The sequence below is a fragment of the Zonotrichia albicollis genome, chromosome 13, assembly GCF_047830755.1.
Source record: "Zonotrichia albicollis isolate bZonAlb1 chromosome 13, bZonAlb1.hap1, whole genome shotgun sequence".
Taxonomy (NCBI): domain Eukaryota; kingdom Metazoa; phylum Chordata; class Aves; order Passeriformes; family Passerellidae; genus Zonotrichia; species Zonotrichia albicollis.
The window spans coordinates 8,587,267-8,609,091 of NC_133831.1; the positions used below are offsets into that span (position 1 = coordinate 8,587,267).

General features: G+C 48.6%; 1 protein-coding gene across 2 annotated transcripts in view; it reads right to left on the reverse strand.

Moving 5' to 3' along the window:
• The window catches only part of GNAO1 (G protein subunit alpha o1), a 139,983-nt gene that overhangs the window by 21,688 nt on the left and 96,470 nt on the right, over nt 1-21,825 (reverse strand). For both annotated transcript variants that reach the window (XM_074550993.1, XM_074550994.1), the window contains exons 5-6: nt 3,738-3,866; nt 2,911-3,040 (exon numbers count right to left, since the gene is read on the reverse strand). In XM_074550993.1, the coding sequence (XP_074407094.1) occupies nt 2,911-3,040; nt 3,738-3,866 (259 nt within the window). The remainder of the gene's footprint in view (nt 1-2,910; nt 3,041-3,737; nt 3,867-21,825) is intronic.

Below are 21,825 nucleotides of genomic sequence, written 5' to 3' on the forward strand. Positions count from 1 at the left end.
CTTTGGAAAGGATTCACAATAAACCTGTTTGTGAGCTTTTTTCAGTGACATAAGCTGACCCTACACTTGTCCCACCTGGAGCTTACCAAGGTGAGTCTGTTCCTGGTCCACGTGATGCTGACTGCATCTGAAATGCAGTTTTCTCCACCTGAAGTGTGGTTTGACTTACAGAAGTGCAAAAAGCACCTGTGAAATCTTGTGCTCGTTGACAACAGGGTGCTGAGTGCAGGAGGAAAAGTCATTTTCTACGTGCACCCAGATTTGGAAGGGGTTTTTTGGACCCTGATAGGCAGTCAGGTTCTTTCCCTCTCATGGCTCCATGCCAGCAATGAAAGCTCTCTCCAAGTCCTTTCATACTCATGGAGACATCTGTACAGCCCCCAAACCTTCAGTGGCTCAGCACAGCTGCCAGTGTAGTAAGTGTCTCTAAAAAATGAAGCTGGAGGAGCAGCATCCAGCTCACTTTCTCAGCTGCCTCTTCTTTGTGTTTTCCAAGTGAGAAGCAATAGAAGCTGATTGACGTCATGCAAGCTGGCAGATGTGACGGATGCAGGCAGCAAATCAGCTGACTGAGGAGGAGATGCTGCTCCACTGCTGGGCTTCTGGGGAGGCACCACATTGCCAAGGAGGGGGTAAACGCTTGGGGGAAGTGTTTGCTTCTCCTTCAAATCACCTGGGAGGGGCCAGGGTCTGTGAGTGCCACGTTTTCCACCTGCCATTTGTGATGGGTACACAATAGGGCAGGCAAGATGCAACCCCAGTGTTGTTTCCTGTGCACTGGCCTTGCTCAGGGCTGTTTATCTGGGTTAGGCAGGGGCGTCCTGGCGATGCCGAATGCTTTCGCCGTTTACGCCGAATGTGTAAATGAGCAGCAGCTGCCTCTGCCCTCCTGTTGCTCAGCATCCCCCAAAATGTGCTGTGAACAGGGACTGAAATAGCAAGCAAATGTCAGTGCTGTGCCAGAGCTGCACCAGGCTGCTCTCCTGCTGCAAAGGGAAGCTTGGAGATGCATAATTCCCCGTTTCTGCAGCGTGGCACTTCAGGGGGCAGGCTGAGCTGGCTCTGGGTGGGGCTGGGTGAGGGACAATCACTGGCAGGGCTCTCCCCAGGAGAGATGCTCTAACCTCCAGTTCAGAGGAGCAGAGTAAAGGCTGACATTTAAAAAATGGCATTGGCATTCAGGCCATTCCATTTTGTGCTCCATGGCTTTGAATCACAGGCTCTGACGTGTGTAGATGGGCACCCAAAGGTGACTTGTATTAAAAGCTGTCTTTGGCTTCACAATTTGGGTGTCACAATCCAAGCTATACTTACAGAGCACCTTGCTCTCTACTCATACCACAGCTTTGCTCCCTGGTCCGGGACCTTTCCTCTCCCTCTGTGTTCCCCTGTGTCTCCTGGCTGATCCTGCTGCCCAGCTGCAGAGCTCTATAGTGTTGAGCTAATGGCTGGATTTTTCAAATCATGTCAGGAGATTTTGGTTCCTTCCCAGTAAATCCTAGAGGGCTGAGCATCCTTCAGTGTATCAGGGCCAGGGTCAGAGGGAGGAGACAACTGGGGATTATAAATAAGTAGACATGACAGGATGTAGAGTGTCTCAGTCAGTCTGGAGGGAGACACAGTCATGATCACAGAATCACAAGGACCATCCAATCCAACTCCTGGTTCTGCAACAACCCCAAGAGTCACAACATGTGCCTGAGAGCATTCTCAAAATGCTTCTTGAACTCTGTCAGGCTTGGTGCTGTGACCACTTCCCTGGTGAGCCTGTTCCAGTGCCTGACCACACTCTGGGTGAAGAACCTTTCCTAATTTCCAGTCTAAACTTCTCCTTGACACAGCTTCATGCTGTTACCAGTCTTGTGACTGATAATGTTAATATCATCCAGAATTCTGGCATCAATATGATTCAAACAACCAACTGATTTCATCAAAGAGTTTGCTAGAGCTCATAAACCTGGCTCAGAGGCTACAAACCACAGTCCCCCTAGTCTTTTTGGGACAAGACAATTGTCCCCTAACAGCAGTATTTCCCTCGATTCCATCCTCATCCACAGATTTCTGCAAGCCTGACATATTTTCCAGCAGGAGAATAAAAAGGCTCAGAAAGACAGAGCTGGCAGGAGCAAGCACTCCATGCTGCTGCTGCAGATTGTGCAGATTGGGCACCGATGAAATCATTACTGAGTCTGAGTATGGGCTCCAATTCCTTTTCATTAGACAAATGTAACTGAGTGCCCACAGCAGTTGTCATTAGTCCCAAAAACATCATGCATCCCCATCATACTGAATGAATGGTCAGAATACAGCAATGAGTCTTACTGCATCCTTTTTTGTATATTCAATTCACTTGTATTAATTGCACTCTAATACCAGGGAGCACACAGGTTCTTACCAGCTTTATTTCCAGATGGTATTTTGAGCCTAATGTCACAGTGGGAAGTCATAAAATCTCTCCTAGAGCAAATTACCTGAGGACTTAAACAGTTCCATTCTCACTAAGGAAAACAAATTTCTGTAGCCTGCAGAAATAGGTTACATTCCTGGGCTGAGCCCCAGGCGTGCACTGCTGTCCTGCACCTCTGCACCACGGCCTGACTGCTTCCCTGTTTAAACAGGGATACACCCAGCTCTATCCTCTTGCTGGTTCTAGGTTCCTGTAATGTATTTTGAGAACACAGGCTGGCTAGACAGGAGAAGCAAACCCTTTGCCTTTACCAGTGTAAGGAAGCATTACCTGGGTATGCAGACTTGGTACCAAGGAATGCGAAGGAGAGCTCTCCCCAGGATTTCAGAGCCAAGGGGACAAGAGCACATTCGTGCAGCACCCCAGGGAGCATTTGGTGATCTGCTGGCTGTGCAGTGTCCCACACAGAGCTGCTGGGGCCTCCAGGACCCACTCAGACTCACCGTGGTTTCGTCTTCATGGAGCACCTGGTCGTAGCCACTGAGCGCCACGCAGAAGATGATCGCTGTGACATCCTCAAAGCAGTGGATCCACTTCTTGCGCTCTGACCGCTGGCCCCCGACATCGAAGAGCCTGCAGCACAGGGGAGCACCATCACCACCCACTCCTGCCTACTGCCAGGGAACTCGAGCATTCTGGGCATTCTCTGACCCCCTGGGTCCTGGGGGGCTCCAAACACAGAGCAGTGATCTGTCACTGCTAGCTCGGTCTTCTCCTCCAGAGCCTGCAGCCGAGGAGGAGCAGTTACAGACAGGGATGTGGGGACCTGTGGGAGAGCCTTAGCAGCATGCTGGGTCCCAAAGGGGCAGCAGAGGTGGAGACCACACAATCTTGACTTTTACATGCTCTAAGTACTGTTTGTGTGTGGCTTTCTGTCATTGTGCCCTCTTCTCTCTACTGGATGGCACCATGAGGGTCAATGTATTGTGTTAGCTACATGTGACCAACCCACTTAAGAGAAAAGATCTGGCCAAATATGTTTACATTATTGAGGTTTGATCAGATTTGGGGGTCAGTCTTGTATTATACATTTCAACAAAGAGGTGTTTGGGCTAGAAGAAGCTGCCATGAGCTTCTATCTTACAGGCAGTGACTTTCAAGACAGGATTGCCAAACTTTTCATATTGTTGACCCTCCAAAATGCTGTGTCTTCTACATTGTGGGAGCTGTCCATGCATTAACCAGCAATTTAACAACTTCTTTAGGAACTATGGGGAAACCCTGTGATAAATAGTTGTTCTGAAAATTTACTGTACAATTTTGAACTAACCTGAAGTGGAGGTTTTTGAATGTGAAATGGGTTTCTACGATGCCAGTTGTTTTGACCCTGGTTCGGAGGATATCCTGCTCCGTGGGCTGGTAGTCTGCAGCTCCAATTCGATCTAAGCTGTCTAGGTAGCTAAGAGAAGAAGGGAAAAGAAAAAGAAAACAGCTAAGAATAAGACACACATTAATCTTTGTCAATCTCTGATGGATCCTTCAGCTTCCTATTAATCTTTTTCAATCTCATTTTTCATGGCTGAATGTATTGTAGCTAAAGCAAAAAAAAATCTTATTCTGGGGAAAAAACAAACCTCAGTTTGTTTTTCAGCTAAGCATAAAATCTGATAGGGAACTGAAAGCAGGAAATTAAGCATGGTGTGTTGTGGGTCCCGCCTGCAATCTGTGAAAATACACAGTTTTAATATTAACTTGCTATTTTTATTCCCTGAGGAACAAGGGTCCCAATCAGTCCATTGTGCTGGGATCTGTACACAAAACCTTTTTCTGCCAGGGTTTATCCAGATAAGAGGCTGCAGCATGCAGGTCTTGCTCCCAGAACACACAGGGTGAGTCCCCTTTGGCCATGCCTCTCTGTGCTGGGAGGGAGCAGGGCCATGCCAGGCCTGGCTTTCAGTCAGCTCAGATGAAGGGAGATGAATCTGCACAGGTGAGTCACTGCTTCAGTTCAAAACCCAGCACAGGGCTGGGGCTGCACGAGATGCAGCTCTGGGAAAGAATCCAGGACTCCACTTAAATGGTGATAATCTGAGAGTACAAACTGGGGATTTGGGGGAACAGAGAGGAGATTTAGCTTTCTAAAATGCTTGGACAGTTTAAAATATGTAACTTTATTCCGCTTTAGGGTTAAAATCTATGAACATGGGCAATGCCTCCCTAGGCTGAAACTTGGGGTAGGAAGTCCTGTCTTTTGGCATGAAAGGTTTGCGTAGAGGAAGCCAACATCTTTGCACATATGACCACAATCCAGTTTTCCATCCACATTCAAGACAATTTTAAAAACAATTTATAAAGAAAAGAAGAATTTGGATTACCATTTAATATGAATTACAAACACAGACCAGCATCACACAGCACAGTCTTCCTCACCACCATTAAGCCTGCACACAGACACTCCAGTTTCTCTTAAAAGGGGTTTGATGTGCATTACAGGGCATAAATGTCCACCTCTGGCCCCAGGAGCATCAATCTAATGCTCTGAGATGCTTTCAATTTATTGTGAATATAATAGAGCATGTCTGTGCATGAACAGTGATCTTTTCCTTTGATCCCTGTGCCTGGATGTCACCCAGAGAGGCAGTGGGGCAGGAGGTGACCTGCTGCTGGCAGGACAGGAGGGCACCTATTCAGGTGCCAGAAGATGGCAGTTTTGCCCAGTGCAACAGGCAGAGAATAAAAAGTACTAGGAGAGCTGCACAGTTGCAGAGAAGGAAAAGACTTTGTTGTCTCAGGTAAGAGTTTGCTGGTGAGTGTGAGATGGTATGAGCTGGAACCATTCACTCAAGACAGCCATGATGTCTATGCTTGACTTTCAGTTTAGCTAAATGCAATTTTTTTAAAACACAGAACATGGATTTAGTCCTGATGAGTAACCAAACCAACCCCTCTCATTTGCCTTGCCATAGCACATGCCATTTGGCCTGAACTTGGCCCTGACCTGCTGCTGGAGATGATATCCCTGCTGCATCCAAACCAGGAATGGCTTTCCATTTGTGCCCTGGAGGGAGTGCACTGAGCCAGGGCTCTGGAGCAGGACACCTGAGAGCTGGGGATGTGCTCTCTGCTACCCAACAAACTCCCTGTCACTGTCTCTCATGCCTATCCCACAGGCCTGGAGCAACAAACAGACAGCCAAACTCTACACTAAGGTCAAACACAAACCTCACCCTGCTCATATAATGTATTTTCCCGACCCATCATATTTATAATTTATTTTTCCTAAACAATTCCAAGAATCACGTCACCCAGAGGAAAGTATATAAGCTAAGCAGGCTTATTTTTGTTGTGCCCTTTTAAAGCATTTAAAGGCATTGTGGTTTTGTGACAGATGCTCCTTTAATAACCCTGTGATGGGCACTGGATGGATGAATGGGGCTTCATTTGAAATCAGATCCTGGGCTGTGACGGCTGAAGCCACGATCACTCATCTATTCACAACTGGTGTCAACTGCTGTTATTTAAGAGACAGCTGCATCTCTTCACAGGCCCTGCAGACTGAGGCAGCTCTGCAGTGCTGGTATTCAGAGACTCAGCCTCTCCTCAGGAACTTCAAGGTGATATTAAAAAGCTGAGGTGTAAGAGGGGGAATTTTCTTTTCCTCTTGAGGCTGCATTCCAAACCTGTTTAAATCTTTGGCTGCTCTGCCCTAGAAAGAGACTCCGGCTGTGGCAGATATTTTTCCCCCTGCACTTTGGCTGCAGCTGAGCTGGACCCTGTTGGTGTGTGCCATGGCATGGCTGCCACACTAACACCCAGCTGTGGCAATGGGAGGATCAGCCAGGCTGCTGTTTGGATGCTGAGCTGATTTTAGTGCTGCTTGTTCTCCTGGGTTCCTGCTGGAAGCATCTCTGAGGTTTCACTGGAGTGCTGGTGCTCCCCGCTTGTGCTGCTTGATAGGACCTGCTGGTGTGAGCCTGAGTTTTGGGAGGATGGTGTACTTTGGGGGTGCCACCTCTTTGTGACAGGGAAACCCAAGTGGGGACAAATTACTACACATGGTGCAGGATGGCAGCACTGCTGCTACGCCCTTTGAGCTGAAAATCTCAAGGCCAAACTGTTGTGAGAGATAATTAGTTGTCACAGCCAACAGGCTCCATGACACATAATCCCCTCAGAAGCTGGCATCTGTTTAACCAGCAGAAATAAGAGCACTTTGGAGGCCATAGAGTGAGAGCTCAGCTCCCCCTTCCACGTCAGTGGTGCTGGCACCAGAGCTCTTCCATTGCCCAGCTCCAGGGTTTGCACACTGGAGTGGAAGCATATCTGAAATGACACATCAGCTCTTACTTGCAGCCTGCCTTGCCCCAGGTTTGCAGGGGTTAAAAAAAGCTGAAGGAAGGTTAGAAGGTCTGTGAGTGCATGAATAACCCTCTAGCATTTCTGCTCCTGAGCCAAGTAGCTCCATTACTGCTTATATCTTTTATTTTATATCTTTTTGTTTTGAAGCAGATTGCAGGTTTCTGAGTCACTCTCTATACCATGCTCAGGGAGGTGAAGCCCAACTATTTTATGCTGCTAAAAGCAAAATGCAGAGGAAATGGCAATCACAAATACAGGGAGAGGAGATCATTGAACAGAGGCCAGGAAAGGCAGGAGTTCTATACAGGCTAGTTGACAGCAAATAGCTATACACAGTAGTATTGGCCGTTCATTTGCTGTTTCCAAAAGCACCGGGTAGCAGCACTGTGGGTGCCAGAGACACTGCATGGAGAAAAGGAACTTTTGTCCAGGTTACAATGGGAATGGCTCAGCAGCAGCCTATGTGTGCAGTGTGTGCACAGGGACCTCTCCTCAGGCTCTTGGCTACCACAGGAACCTTCTCCCAGGACGGTGCTGCCAGTGCCAAAGCTCCACTGGCTGCTTCCTTGGATGAAGAAGTGCAGCTGAGGTTGCAGGCTGTGGTCAGGGCTGGATACCTGTGGCAAAGATTACACAGATGGACATTCACACCTACTGAGCTTAACGGCAGTAAGATGGTGAAAGCTCTGTTGGGTTTTTCTTGCCGTGAGAGTGACACCTTGGCAGTCTTTGTGCATCATCCAGCTGTCCCTGTGCACACCCAAGGTGCTCACACCGTGCTGATGCCACGCTCACATCCTCAGTGCTCAATGAGCTGCTGGGTCCTGCTCTGGGGCAGCTCTGCAGGGACTTGGAGTTGGAGCTCCAACTCCAGGAGCAAGCCTGGAGAGAGCAGCATCTTCCCAGTGGCTCCTCCATCCTGGCTGTCCTGAGCTGTGGCCATGTCTCCTCTGTGAAGGAAAGGCCATGTGTGTGTGGGATACCCCAGCCACGGTTTGTTGGCTTGTGATGTATTTGATGAGGAAGCAGATCCCCATTTGTCAACACATGCAGCTGAGTCACTGCTGGGCTATTTTGGACTCTGTGTACTGAGGCACTCAAGGGGCAGCTCCAACAGTGTGTCCTGGCAAATGCTGAGTTTTTAATCAAGGTTGTCATGAGCAGGCTCCATGTCATCTAAATCTAAATGATTATGTAAAGAAGGCTCTATCTGAACACTCTTTTGCTCATGGATGGAAGGCTGCCTGTATCTGATCTTATCTTCCACCTTATCTCTTTCCTTTCTTTCAATGATGAACACACAAGTCAATGTATATTTATGTTAAAACCATTAAATATTTAATGACTGTAGAGTAAGGGTACAGAGGATGAGCACTGGATTTAGGGAGTATCAGTAGTGGCTCTACAACAGAGAGTAAACTCTTGTAGTTATCTCCTACCAGAGAGCAAAACCATGTGGGCACTGCTGCCTGAAGGTATGATACAGTCTGGTTTGGCTGCCCAGGGCAGCTGGTGCTGGGCAAGTACCCAGAGGTGATGGAACCACAGTGTTTTTGCTGCAGACACTATGTCCAGTCAGACCTGCTGTTATATTTGAGGCAAAGGGGAAAATCAAGCACAGCCCACTGTCAGAATCCAGCACCAATCCAGCACACATTGAAGCGATGTCACGGGTGTCTTAAATAATTATCAGTTATGAAAAGCTTGAAATGTTGCCAAGCAGTGGCATCGTGTCCCTTCAGGAATCAATCCTGTCTGAGGGCAGAGACTGCAGAGCCCTCCTCTCCCCCTAGCAAAAGCCAGAAGGTGCCACACACTGCTCCTGAGGCATTTCCATGTGGGTTATGGCAGGCAGGGAAAAGACTTAGGGGATGAGTAACTCATCTGAGAGCAAGAGCATTGTCTGGTGTTTCCTCAGGCCAGCCTGGAAAAGGAAGGTCTTGGGAATTTGCTCCTTGACTTTGGGTAATGTGTTTAGTGTTTCTGGCTGTGCTGCTCCATCAACCAATCCTGCCTCCATGGCAATCACATGAATCACATGGCAAGCCCTGCTATCTTGCTGCTGCTCCTCATGATAAATCTCATCTTACATCCAACCAGATGAGGCACCAGCATGAAAACTTCCTGACTTCCTTCCCCTAACTTAATCCAACCATTGAGGTGTCACCTCTGGTGCCTGCTTGTTGCAGGCTGCTAACAGCTGAGGGATGGTCACCTGGCTCAGGGACTACTGGGGTTACTTTCCTGAAAGAACCTTGCTGGGTGCCCTGAGTTTTCATTACTGTTCTCTGGGGAGTGAAGAGGATGGTCCCTGCTATTAAAGGAAGGTGCCAAATCTTGACAAAAAAGATGCTGCGTTGTGATGCATTTTTATGGTTTTGGCCCTGCACTGAAGCAAGGCTGCACAGGGCTTGTACATCAAGATCAACTTGACAAGTTGATATTAATACTAATGATAGGCAGGAGGAGTGAATAAAAGCAGGTTGGCGTTTAGCTGCCCTACTTAGACTTGCAGTTTTCCAAGGCATGACTGGATCCAGAATAATTTTTAGCATCACATGTGGATGAGAAGAGTCGCTAAATAGCAGCTGTGTAACAAAGGTACTTGAGGACATGAGGGGGCTCCAGGTGCAAGTGCTGGCTGGCTTTGCTCACAGCTGGTCAGCTCTGGCCATGTCTCTGCTCCTTACTGCTGGAATCAAAGGCCAGTGTGTTATGGTTTGAGTTTGTCATCACAGAGCTCTGGCTGGGGGTGAGGTGGGTCTTGGAGGAAAAGCAAGCATGAGAAACTTACCAAGAAAGGATTTTGGGGTCCTGGGAAAGGAAATGTGGGCTTATCTTTCTGCATTGAAGTTTGAAAATTGGATGGGATGTAAGAGGGGATGAAAAAGGTATTTTTTGACTTATCAGAGCCCTTACAAAAGAGAAAAACAACATGTCTGGGTCAGATCAATGACTCACCTAGCTTAGCTAGTGTCCAAGAGCAGATGTTAAGAGAAAAGTACAAATACAGGGCAAGCATGTAGTATTCAGCTTTTCCAGCCTCCAGCAGTTCATATGGATAACAAAGTTTCAAAGAGAAGTGTGATATCTTTATATTTATTACCCCTCAATGATTTTTCTTCCAGAAATTTGTCTAGGCACTTTTTGCAGCAATTTAAGCTTCTAACAACCACATCTGCAGCAAGGAATTTCCAAGCTCAGCCACCCTGTCTTGAACAAACTGCCTTTTTCCGGTTTTTAAACTGCCGTGTCAGAGTTTAACTTTGTTAATTTTTGAATGGGAACAGCTGTCCTCTCTCTCCTCTCTATCTCCCACTTGTTTCTCTGTAGACATCTCTGAGACCTCCATAACATCCACTGTGCAGCATCTTTTCTCTGCTACCAAGACACTGCTTCACAGAGGCACTTTGGAGCCTTTTGTTACATAGGAAGGGGTTTTCCTCATGTCCCAAATCCTTTCTGAGATGGAGGAAAGAGGGAGCCATAGCTGCCATGTTCTACAAGTGACCATCTGTTTTACAGTGCCTCAATCTGATGCTATGTGGAGAAGCAGGCAGTGTCACACCAGGCCCTGGGGCTGCTGCACAGGGCAGATATGGTGACACAGCCCACCAGCAGTGCTGTGATGCCTCTTAGCAGTGTCCTCATCTGGGCAGTGCCACTGTTTTATATAAAGTCTGTGATTAAACTGTTGTTTAGCGCAGAGCTGCTGGCCACAAGGCACCTTTGTTTTATAAGCAGAGGATTTTGACAGGGGCTGGCTCTGTGTGAGCCCAGGATGACGCACGGCCCAGGCTGTGCAGGCTCCTCTCTCCTGGTGGCCCTGCACAGGGGTGTCCTCTGCAGAGCAGGCACTGATCGAACTTGGGCTGAAGCAGAGGAAGGCTCAGAGCTCCAGCCTTGCTCCTGCTTTATGTAAGGCTCTGCTTCCTTCTGACACCCAGCTCTGAAGGACAGAGCTGAGCTGGAAAAGGGATAAGGAATGGTGGGACTTGGAACCCTGGAAATGAGCAGGATCTGTGCCTAAACCTTTATGCAACAGAGTCAGTGGGTTTGAAGCTTTTTTTCTTTGCTCCAGGACTGCTGTTATAAGCTGGCTGACAGTGGAGCTGATGGTTTTCTATACTGTAAAAAGAAGAAAGGAAAGAAAAGGAGGGGCTAAAAATAAGCCCTAGGGAGTTTGGGATAATGAAGGGCTTGTTCTGGGAAGGAGTCTTGCTCAGAGAATGCAGGCCCCGTGCTGCAGCAGGGCCCCTGGTGCATTCACAAGCATCTGCTGAGCCCAAACAGGGGAGAGACATCAACTAACCCAGTTTGCTGCATGCACAGCCCCCAGTGAGCACACCAGCACAGGCATGAAGGATTACTTGCCCCAATGCTCCTTGCATTGCACAGCAGATATTCAATTTGGCCCTGAGGCCAAATGAGCTAATTACTCAGAATTACTCCAGCCCTGGAAAGCAGACAGCTGGGACCACAGATGAAACCAGTCCCACAGAGTTTAACCTTTTGATCAGCCGCTGGCCAGAGATATTCACTGGGGTGTGCACAAAGGCCTGGGACATCTATTTACACACTTGTTGGTGAAGCAGCATTAACATCTCCATTTCTAAGCTGGAAGAAAAGAATTAGATATAGCTGCAGTGTTTTGTAGTGCTTGGTGTGTGTCTGCAGCAGGGACAGCACCAGTGAGGGATTTAGATCTAATGCTGCAAAGGAAAGCATCACTTAATGAGATCTGTGTTCTCATATCAGCTAGCTGGAGGATGCCCATGGCTGGATGATGGTGCAATTACGAGGAGCGGGGTAGGTCTGTCGGGAGCTGACTTCAATCAGGGGCCCCATTTATCCACTCACCCTGCTGAGGAAGATGCACTGCTGGTGATGGAGTGGGAATCATATCTCTGGATCTTCTCATCTGTCCATTTTCCTGATCTATTAGCAAGCTATGGGGATTTCTGCTTTCAAATGTCATTTAAGCATCCCTGCCAAAAACCATGGGTACCAAAATTAGCCAGTGCTCTGCCATGGGCAGATGTGACTCATAGGTAGCAAAAGCAAAACCTGGAAATTTCACCCTTGGCTGCACTCTAAAAATATCTCAGTTATCCCAGACATGGGCAGATCTCTCGGGCGTGTAAAATCTGTGCTACACAAATGGACTTTCTGGTCCTTCTCAGCAGCTGTCAGGCTGAGGCTCCTTGGAGAGCAGCTTTGCTTGTGGTATTGCAGCAGTTTGGTTTCAGTCCAGACCGGATCCAGAAACAGAGACACGTAAGGGAAAATTCATGGAGTTTCTCATCCCTTTAGAAAATGTTGAAGCGAATCATTGTCAGGAGATTGTTTATAGAATATCAAACCAGCTCCATTGATCTCACCAGGAATGGCTGTCACCTGCTGGACTCCCATTGTCCCTTTCTCCCTCTTCTACTGGCACGAACAACCTCAGCGGTCTGTTAGCAGAGCCTTCTGTCACCACACACCCACTCCTGGGGTTAGGCTCCTGCAGTCCCCCAGACAGTGGCTGGGGTTGCTCCCAGGCCTCTGCAGGAGTGGGCTGATCCCTGTGCTCAGCTCAAGATGCATCAGGAACATTTGCATGACAAAACCGATTTGGAATACTCTGTATGGGACAGCCCAGCCACACAGGGCAGTGGCTGTGTGGGACATGAGCTGAGCACACCACCTCAGAGGGATGTCCCACCATGGCGCTGGGAAAAGCTGTCTGCACTTGAGCTTGGGCAGACTTTCCTCTGTGCCCTGGGGACATGTCCCTGCCAGAGGCAGCCTCTGCTGCCTGCCCACAGAGCTGTCAGTGGCCACATCTCCTGGGAGCAAGCCCTGGGCCAAGGTGCTGCAGTGAGCCAGGTGGGAGGAGCAGGAGTTCCTCCCTGCTCGGGGGAGAGGTTTGAATTGACCCAGGAGCACTTCACTTCCAGCAGGAGGATGGAGCTGGGCCAGAGAAACGTTAGGTCTGGAAAACATCAGTTCTTCCAGGCATGGTGGGCTTTATTCCCAATAAATGCCTTTGGTGTGCTTCCCCTTGGCTGCAGGAGGGGAGGAGAGCACCTCGAGCAGAGGGCTGGAGAGCAAAGCATTGCCCCTGCTCCCTGCTGCTGCTGCTGCACCTCAGCTCTTGCTGGGCAGGGCTGATGAGTCCTCCCACTGGAGCAGGGAAATCCTATTCATCACACTCGATTTAGGAGGAGTGGAAGTATCAAGGGGATAAATGATTTGCCTGAGGACACAATGGGAAGTCTGTGGTGGCACTTGGAAATCCCTTTGGGTTCCCTAATATGCAGTCAGAGGCTTTGACCACCAGAACTTTCCATATTAAGGGTTATAAACCTCAAGCAATATTCCTCCATGCTTTTAATAGAGATTTTGCTCACTTAGGGGCCAGCTGGTAGAAACTGAATGTATTTTATTAAGGCCCACTACAAGAAAGAAATATATTCCCTACATAAAGAGCAGCTGATAAAACCGTGTTACAATTGATGATTAAATCACAAGTTAACCCAAGAATTTGAATGGAGATAAAGAAATGCTTTCTTCTTTTTTTTTTTTTTGGTGAACAAACAAGGCTGAAAATGGATGTTGTCATGTACCTTTCTGCTCCATCCAATATCATTTCATGCATTCCCCTATGGATTTTGATGAGTTCTGCAGATCAATGACACAGCACTTAAAGACAAGCTAAGCAGTAATTACAGATGCATGCAAGATTTATTCATCTGGTGGCACTGCACCAGCTGATGGAAGGATCAGCCGTGTCCAATCAATGTTTGAAGCTTCTCAAAATACAGAGGTTTTTTGGCTCCCACTGCAAAGTGAAAATAGAAATAACCTCCTGAATCCCAGGAATGCCTCCTTAAGTCCATACAAGGTAAGGCTGCAGGAGGGATCTGGGTCATATCTGCACTGTTGCTTGTCCCTTGCGTCTGCATCCCCATAAATATTTTTATTTTTCTTGTGGGGTCTTCTTCACATGCTCACTGCATGACCTACTTGTCCCTAGGGCTGAGGACTGGACTGATGAGATTTAAGGCATAGGTAAGGAAAAAGAAGCAGCAGCATTGCAGAGAACCATGGAGCAGGCATGCCCCTGTGCCCAGGCCTGGTGAGCAGAGGCAGGGAGCCAGTGTGATGTGTCACTGTGGTACAAAGGGAGCACCTGGGGGACCTCAGCCAAAGCCACAGAAGAGTGTAATGTGGCACTGCTGTTTTGGGAACAAGGGGCAAGGGAGGAGCATGTGTAAAGCAAGAAACTGGATTTTGGACCATTTTTCTTCAGGCTTTCCCTGTTGATGTGAGTTATCCATTCCTATAGGAGGTCTCACCTTCCATGCAGCAAAGCTGCTCCCCACTGTCACCATGGGCAGCCCTGACACATCAGGGAGTCCCACACTGGGATGACTTTGCTGAGACTTCAGAGAGGGTGCTGATCCTACACCTTGCAGTGCCAGCCCTGAGTGCAGGTGGGACTGCATTGAGACTGTGCATCAGGAGATTCAGCTCTTTGTCATGTGTGGGGGAAGAGATCTTCCACCCCCAAGTGTGGTCCCTGGGCAGGGTATGGGTGGTTGAGCTCTTGGGCAGAAATGTGCAGCCTTTTTCCTGAATTTGTTTGTAACTTCTGCATTTGTGTCACTTTTTTGTTTATGCATTTTTGTTCAACGAGAAGCTCCTCTGGGGATTTCTTTATGTGAAGTTGCTGCTTTAACATTAGCTTAATTTGAGCAAAGGTTTTTGCCTGGACTCCATTATCAATTCCCAGCTCTCTGCATCTGCTAACTAGCATCAGCCATCTCTGTCTCTTTCTTTCTCCTGCTCCTGCCCTTAGCATATTTGGCATCACCACACTGGTGCAGTATTTCTCATGTTGGGCACTGCAAGAGCATGGATCTGTTTAACTGCAAATGTTTAAAGTGACATTAATGATGCTCAGTGGGATGTACTGGCTGGTGTTTTCCTGAAGGAGGATTTGGAAATGGTTCTTATGCTATTGCCAAACCTCACATACCAACAGCAATACTGAGGGACTGAGAAATGCTGATCTATATCACTAAAAGTGCTGTAAAAGCCTCAGAGCTACAGTGACTGCTCACATGGTGTTTCATGGACCAGGTTTGCAGTTTAGAGCACTAAATTTCTTTTCAGTCCTGGTGTTCCCAGCAACCTGCGGCTCAGCACTGAGATCACAGTGCTGCCCAGCAAGGAAGGGGTTAAAATGACACAAAATGCATTGTAAATCCCCAGCAAATGACTTGGACTAACCACCAAAACCAGAGCTGACACTTCCTCAGCGTGGCTCCACGGTGCAGTTTGTGCCTGGCTTCCTTCTCCCCTCTATCTCCTCCTTCCCCTCCCAGCAGCATGGAGCAGGTGCTGCTTAAAATCCAGGCTCAGAATAATTTCTCCTCTTTTTTCCTCCTCAATAAATTGAGTCTCCAGAGTCTCAGGGTGCCCAGGAACCTTTGAGGAGGTTCCTTCTCCAGGCACTCAAGCATTCAAATGCAGTAAATATATTGGAGGTGGGGAAGGGTGTAAGCATGAGGATTTTGGCAAAAGCATGGGTGTTCACTCTGCTGTTCTCCAGCCTCCTTCTGCTGTCGTGAACTGAGTGAGAAACCCTGCCCAGAGCCTGTGCCCACCAAGCAGAGTGAGTGTGTCCCTGCAGGAGCACCCTGAACTCTGCAGGGGGAGAGGCAGGCTGGGGAGTTACAGGTTTTTCTGGGTGGACTGAGAATACAGAAGTTTTGGGTTTGGATCTGTGTGATAGGTCAGTGGTCTGAAGGCAAGGAACATACATGGGGAAGATGAAACAATAGTTCATAGACAGTCTCTGTTATTTTTAGTGTAAAGGGTGTGGATGAATGGACTGATATAAACCTGGCACTAGCTAATCCCAACTAGTGTGTGGCACAGGCAAAAAGGAAAAAATAGAGGAAAAGGTCAAAAATCTGTCTGCAGTGTATTAGGCCCCCTGTGCTGATGGGGCTCCTGCCCAGCTTGGATGGTGGAATGGCACATGAGCAGTGCTGTGGCAGCATCACATTTGTCTGCCTCCAGTTCTGCTGCCCAAGTCAAGAGTCTCATCTGAGAGTGCTCTGGGGAGAAGCAGGTACAAACAAACCCCTTGTCAGGTTTCCAAGGGAGGGAGGAGGCAGGAAGGCCACCCCTGGCACTGACCCAGCCCTGGAGAGGGCTGTACTGAAACGCCAAGGAAAAGCACAGCCTGCACCTAAATCCCCTGGTGCCAGGCTCCTCCCAGGACACTCCCTTTACCCAGCACACCCAGGACACTGGCCATGGCCAAGTGTGTGCCCATGCTGCTGAGCCTGGAGAAAGGACCCAGAATTTCCCCTTTTCCCACCCAAACTGCAGCTCCATGGCTGGGCTCGCTCAGCATCCCAGCCACACACACGGCCTGGATAAGCAGACACAAAGTGCTGTTTGCTCCAGGGCTAATTAGAGCTATTGTACCAATTATTCTGTGAAAGAATTGGTGCCCTCAGCTCCACGGAGCGAATCCCAGCCCACAGGACCGTGGTGTGCAGGTGCTGGGACTCTGCTGCCCTGGGCTCCCCAGCCCTGCTGTGCCTGCCCAGCCCCACTGCGGGCATCAACAGCTCATGGACAGCCCCGTGCCATTGTCCCCATCAACAGCCCTGTGTCATTGTCCCCACTGGGAATGGTGACAAGGAGCTGCAGCCCTGCTGGCCGACAGCACCACAGGGGCTGGGGAGCTCTGCCTTCCCAACAGGGGCTGTGCCACCCTCCCATCATAGCCACAGATCTGCTCCTTCAAACCCAGCATTGCTGAGTCCTGTGATTTGATGATTTTACAGCTTGTCACAACGTTTGCTACATCCTGTTTTTTTTCCCCTTCATTCTTGTTCTCTCAAGCCCCTCAAGGCTGGATATTAGATGGGCTATTTGCTTAAGGAAATAAAAAAGGGTTTTCCAGCTCTCCTGTTCACAGACAAAAGGCTTTAAAGTACAAGCCAGAGGGTTTAGGAAGCAGCAGATAAAAGCAATTTTCCAATGGTTCTCTTAATATATTCTGAAAAACAGGGAGTTTTAGCTAGGCTTGTGATTGGGTTTGGATTTAACTCCTAACCTTAAAGTCAGATTTTGGATGAAACACCTAACCTGAGGATGGGGATGCTGCATTCTTCTGGTGGGAAGGGTGAGTGTGTGTGCACTGTCTGGTCCCCAGGAGGGGCTGGGGGGATGAGTGGCAGTCACTCCAAAACCTTTGGGGCTCTCCTGCACCCTGGGGCTGATGAATGGCACTGCTCTGGCACAGTGGTGTCAGACCCCTGAGGGGGCACAGGATGGGGAATGGGAGGAATCAGAAACTGTGAAGGAGGGGAAAGGAAGATAACTGGATCCTGAGCACACAGAGTGATCTGTCCTGCTTAGCAGGGCCTGTCCTAGGTTGGAGTGGCTCCTCCTGGGCTCTTCACCCCATGGCTGGTGCAGGCAGCTCTGCCCCAGAGCTCCCAATGTGCTGCTGCCTGCTCTCTGGACTGCAGCAAAGTCCTTTTTGAACTTTTCCTTACAAACTGGGATGATTTCTGGGATAGGACTTGGGGAGGGGGGCACAGGCAGCTGTCTAGCATCTCACCATGGTGCCTGCAGACCTGTGAGAAAGACAGCTTGCTCCATCCTGCAGCCTGCCTCCAAAGAAACCCCTGCATTCCTGCCATTCTTTGCCATTTAAGGATTTCAAACGGGTACAAATACATTGGGAAAGCACAGCCAGGGCCAGGCTCACCTCCCAGCCTCACAGATGGTGCCAGCCCTGACGCCAGCCCTGTGAGGAGCCGTGGTGGGCTCCTGACAGATTTTCCTGCAGACACACTGCAGAGTCAGGAGGCTGAGAGCAGCCCATGTCCCCACGTGGTCACACACATTGCTGGGGGACAGGGCTCAGAGCCCCTGGCGCACAGAGCTGGGTGCTGACTGGCTGGCAGAAAGCAGGAATCACGCATACAGCGGGATAAATGCCTCACTAGGGCTATCCAATTCCCTAAGGAGCTTCTAGGAGCAGTGGTTACCTGAGAGCCTCTCTGGTGCACCCCTCACCATCTCCTGCCCTTGGCCTGTGTGGGTGATGCTGTTTGTCTTGCAGGGCAGGGTGTGATGGAGGAGCTGGGGGTGCGCTGTGCATCAACCCTCAGGGTGCAGAAAGGGAGAAGGAATCCTGGGTTCCTCGGCTTTGCAGGGGAGGAGGAACAGGAGCTGTGAGCTCCCAGGAGAGTCTGGACTGCCTGGCTGTGAAGCTGCATCCCAGCCCTGCCACGCCCTGCTGTGATGAGGAGCTCGGGGTGCAAGGTGGGAGACACAGAGAGGGGCTCAGTGCAGGGTGTCAGTGCTGCCTGGGGAAGGGTGGGATAGGGAGGATGCAGCCAGCAACAGGGGCAGCAGTGAAAAAACAAACTGAACGGAACAAAAAAAACCCAACCTCAACCCTTGGTGGCAGCCTGCCAGCTCCAGCTGGTTTCATAAGGACATTTCAGCCTAAAAATACACAAATACTCAGCCAAAAAAAGTCAAATCTTTCTGCGCCAAATCTGTCACCCACAGCCCTTCACAAGGCAGGAAGAAATTCCTGTTGGGTCTGTCAGTTGGAGATGAGAACAGATTATCTGGGGTTCAGGGCTGTGGTTCAGCAGGTTTCCTTGGGGGGATGCCCTGTGCTGTGTTTATAGATGGTGCTGGCTGCTCCTCACCACCAAGCAAAATGTGAAAAGAGAGGAGATAATTTCCAAGCTCTTGCAGTGTCTCCTCCTCCAGGCAGTGTGAACTACCTCAGCTCCTACCCTTTTGGTGTGAGCTTTGCCAAAATGGGGACAGCCTTGATCTGATGAGCCCATTTAATTGTGTCTCATTAAATACCAATTTACTTACTCAGGGTGTCAAGATTTTACTAATCCCAGGCCAAGGACAACACAGTTACAATGCAACACAGAATGAAAAATGGCAGGGAGGTGGCAGGTACTGCTGTGCTCAAGGAGTGAACTACCCATGTAGCTTCTCTGCTCCTCCTTGCAGGGCAGTCTGTGTCTCCTGTGTCTCTTCAGAGCTGTTCCCCAAAAGAGGGTGGGTCTGGGGAGCTCTGCCTCTGCCCTGGGGTCTGAGAGGGGCCAAGTGGGTTGGGCACTATAAAGAGATCCAATATCTTGGATGAGACTGTGTTATGCAGAGTCCTGCAGACCTCTCTGCCTGGGAGTTTCCTGCCAAAGAAGCTCAATCCTCCTGCTTTCCTGTCAGCGTTTGGTGGGACAGGAAGGTGACTTAACACATACTGTCAAGATAATCTGATGTGGTCTCACTCTGCTTTGGGCTGACAGAGGCAGCCCCTGGAGACTTTGTACCCAATTTTGGTGAAATTGGGTGTTCCAGATGGATGAAGACTTAGGGGGAGATGCTGGAAAACATCCAGCTGATTTAAAAAACAGTGTCTTTCCTATTGTGCTCTTCCTCCATCTCACACTCAGCCCTAGGGAAGCCATATTATAACAGCAATTCCTTAATTTATGAGGATAATAATGAGACCTAAGACCTCTCCCAAGCCCAAGCCCTGCAGGACTATAACAGGCAAAGGCTCAGATTGCCTGTGTCTCCCTCACCTTGCACTGACAGAAACAGCCCCACTCTAGAATCAGCACCTGCAGACGTTGCAGAGCTGCTCCTCCCTGGAAATAGATTTGCATCTCATTTGTGGGAATGGAGCAAGGCTGGTGATTCCAGTCAACCAGCTCTGGCCTTTAAGGACTGTTTTGTTTTTCTTGTTGTAGGGGAACTTGATTATTCAGCGCTGGTGGGCATATTTACTTACTGGGGTAAATTAAACCATAAATTCAGACAAATGTACCTACCTCTACACTTGTGATGTATTTTTCCTTTCTGCTTTATTGGCCTCCAAGACACAAAGGTGCATTGTTCAATAAACAGTGCAATGCAAGTCATCCCAATTAATTGGACTGTTCCATTTATGCTGCTACTGCCTCCAATTAAATGCAAGGGAGCGCAAGTGACAGGCACGAGTAAGATGGGTGTGCAGAAAACCATATTCTAATGCAAAAGCTGTGATGGGAAAATGGAATCTACACACCTGATGGGAATATTAATGCAAAACCATGACCTATAATTTTTCTTTCTTCAGTCTGGGCGTGCCAGAAACAATTGCAGCTCATTAAAATGGATCATGTCCTGACAGTCCTGCATAATGACCAAGTCCCACAAGTCCCATGGTTTAAATGTTTGCCTTGCTGGTGAAGGTAAATGTTTAGACCATGGAATTTGTGGGATGTGGACATTATCATAGAGCTGCATGGTCCTGCTTGACTAGACACAGGAAACTGCAGCAAACCTCCAAGACCCTTTCTCTCTTTTAAACCCAGTGTTATCAGACAAAGAACGAAGGGAAAAAGAGCAAACTCAGAAGTGCCAGTGTGGGTTGGAGCTCTGGAGTTCATCTGGCTTGTCTCCCTTTTCAAAGCAGGACCAACTTCAAAGTTAAATTCAGTTTGAAAATTTGCTCAGGTGGCTCAGTGTTCAGCACTTCCAAGGATGGAGATTTTACAGCCTCTCTGGGCAGTCTGTTCCAACGCTGCCTCGTCAGGGCTCAATCTGGAAGCCATTCACCACATCACAACAACATCTGGCTCTACTTTCTTAGCTGCTTTTTTGATGCAAAGCGTGTTGGCACGTGGGATGCAGTAAGAATCAGTAGGGAAGGTGATAGCATCGTGAAAAGACAATTCTTCTGCAAGAAAATAGATCAGAAAGCAGTCCCACACAAGATGGGGTGAGAAGGAAGGCACTGCAGTATTTTATTCTGAGTCTGGTGCCGTTTTTCTGTAAGGCACTGCCAGACCAATTCTTGAAGATGAAATAACCAAAGTGTTGTCCAGTTTGGGCTGGGTATTTGGCACAGACTTGGGATGTCAGTGCTGTGGTTAGCTGTGCTACAGCAACAAACACAATTGCATCTCTTTCTCCACTGAGCACTGAGGTCTGTATCCCTCTCCAGAGGCATCTCTCTCTTCCTTGGCTCCTGATGGAGGGAGCCAAAGGCAACAAACTTCCCTTCCTAGCCCTGACACCTCTGATATGTGTGAAGATGGATGGGTTGAATGCAGGCCTAAAATATTTTACATTTTCACGGTAGTTTCACAGCCCTGGCATTATCAAATGATCTTTCAAAGTACTTGGAAGCAGGAGGAGAAGAACTTGAGATAGGTTCTGGCTTTTTTGTGTCTGTGTACTTGCAAACTGTCTCTGCCTACACATCTTGCAGGGCCTGTTCCTGTTTGGAGATGCACAGGGAAAATTAGTGCTCGTGTGGATGCTCTGTCTGCTCCATTTCCCCCCTGAAGTTTGGAGGCTGCTCAAAGCCAGTGCCCATCCCTGGGTGCTTAAGATCAGACTTGCCCTATGTGCTGCACTCCACTGACCAGCCTAGTTAGGAACTCGAGGCTAGGAAACACAAGACAATTTTAAAATCTGAACAAAAGTAGGAGATTAAGGAAACCAGCTGGAAACCTCTCTGTTTTGCTGATTTTGAAAGCAAAATGTGGGTCACAGATGTGCTTCCACAGACAGAAACTGGCTGGAGAAGAAAAAGACATCAGCATTGCCCAGACTCTTTGATGATCAGAGGTAGATTTAGCTCCTAGGCATAGAGACAAGAAAGGAAGAGGAGACTAAGTGGGAATAAAAACATAATCAAGATATTAGGAATGTGGAACGCAACCCACCCGTAAATTTGCCTTAGGGAACTACAAAAAAATGCAGTAACAAAAAAGGATGAAACCAATTGCTACATCTTACTCTCTTCCCTTGTCTTGCCTTCCTTATGGTTTTGCTTTTTGCAGTCCAAGACACAGGAGGTCCATTACAGAACCTTCCCTGTTCCTCCTTTGTAAAAGTGCTGTTTTCTACTGCTCCTTTGCAGCAGCTACCAAATCCTTGCTAAGGACTGGCTGACTTTAGATCCCCAAAGAAACAGAGCTTTGCAGGAAATGCACACTTGTCTGCAT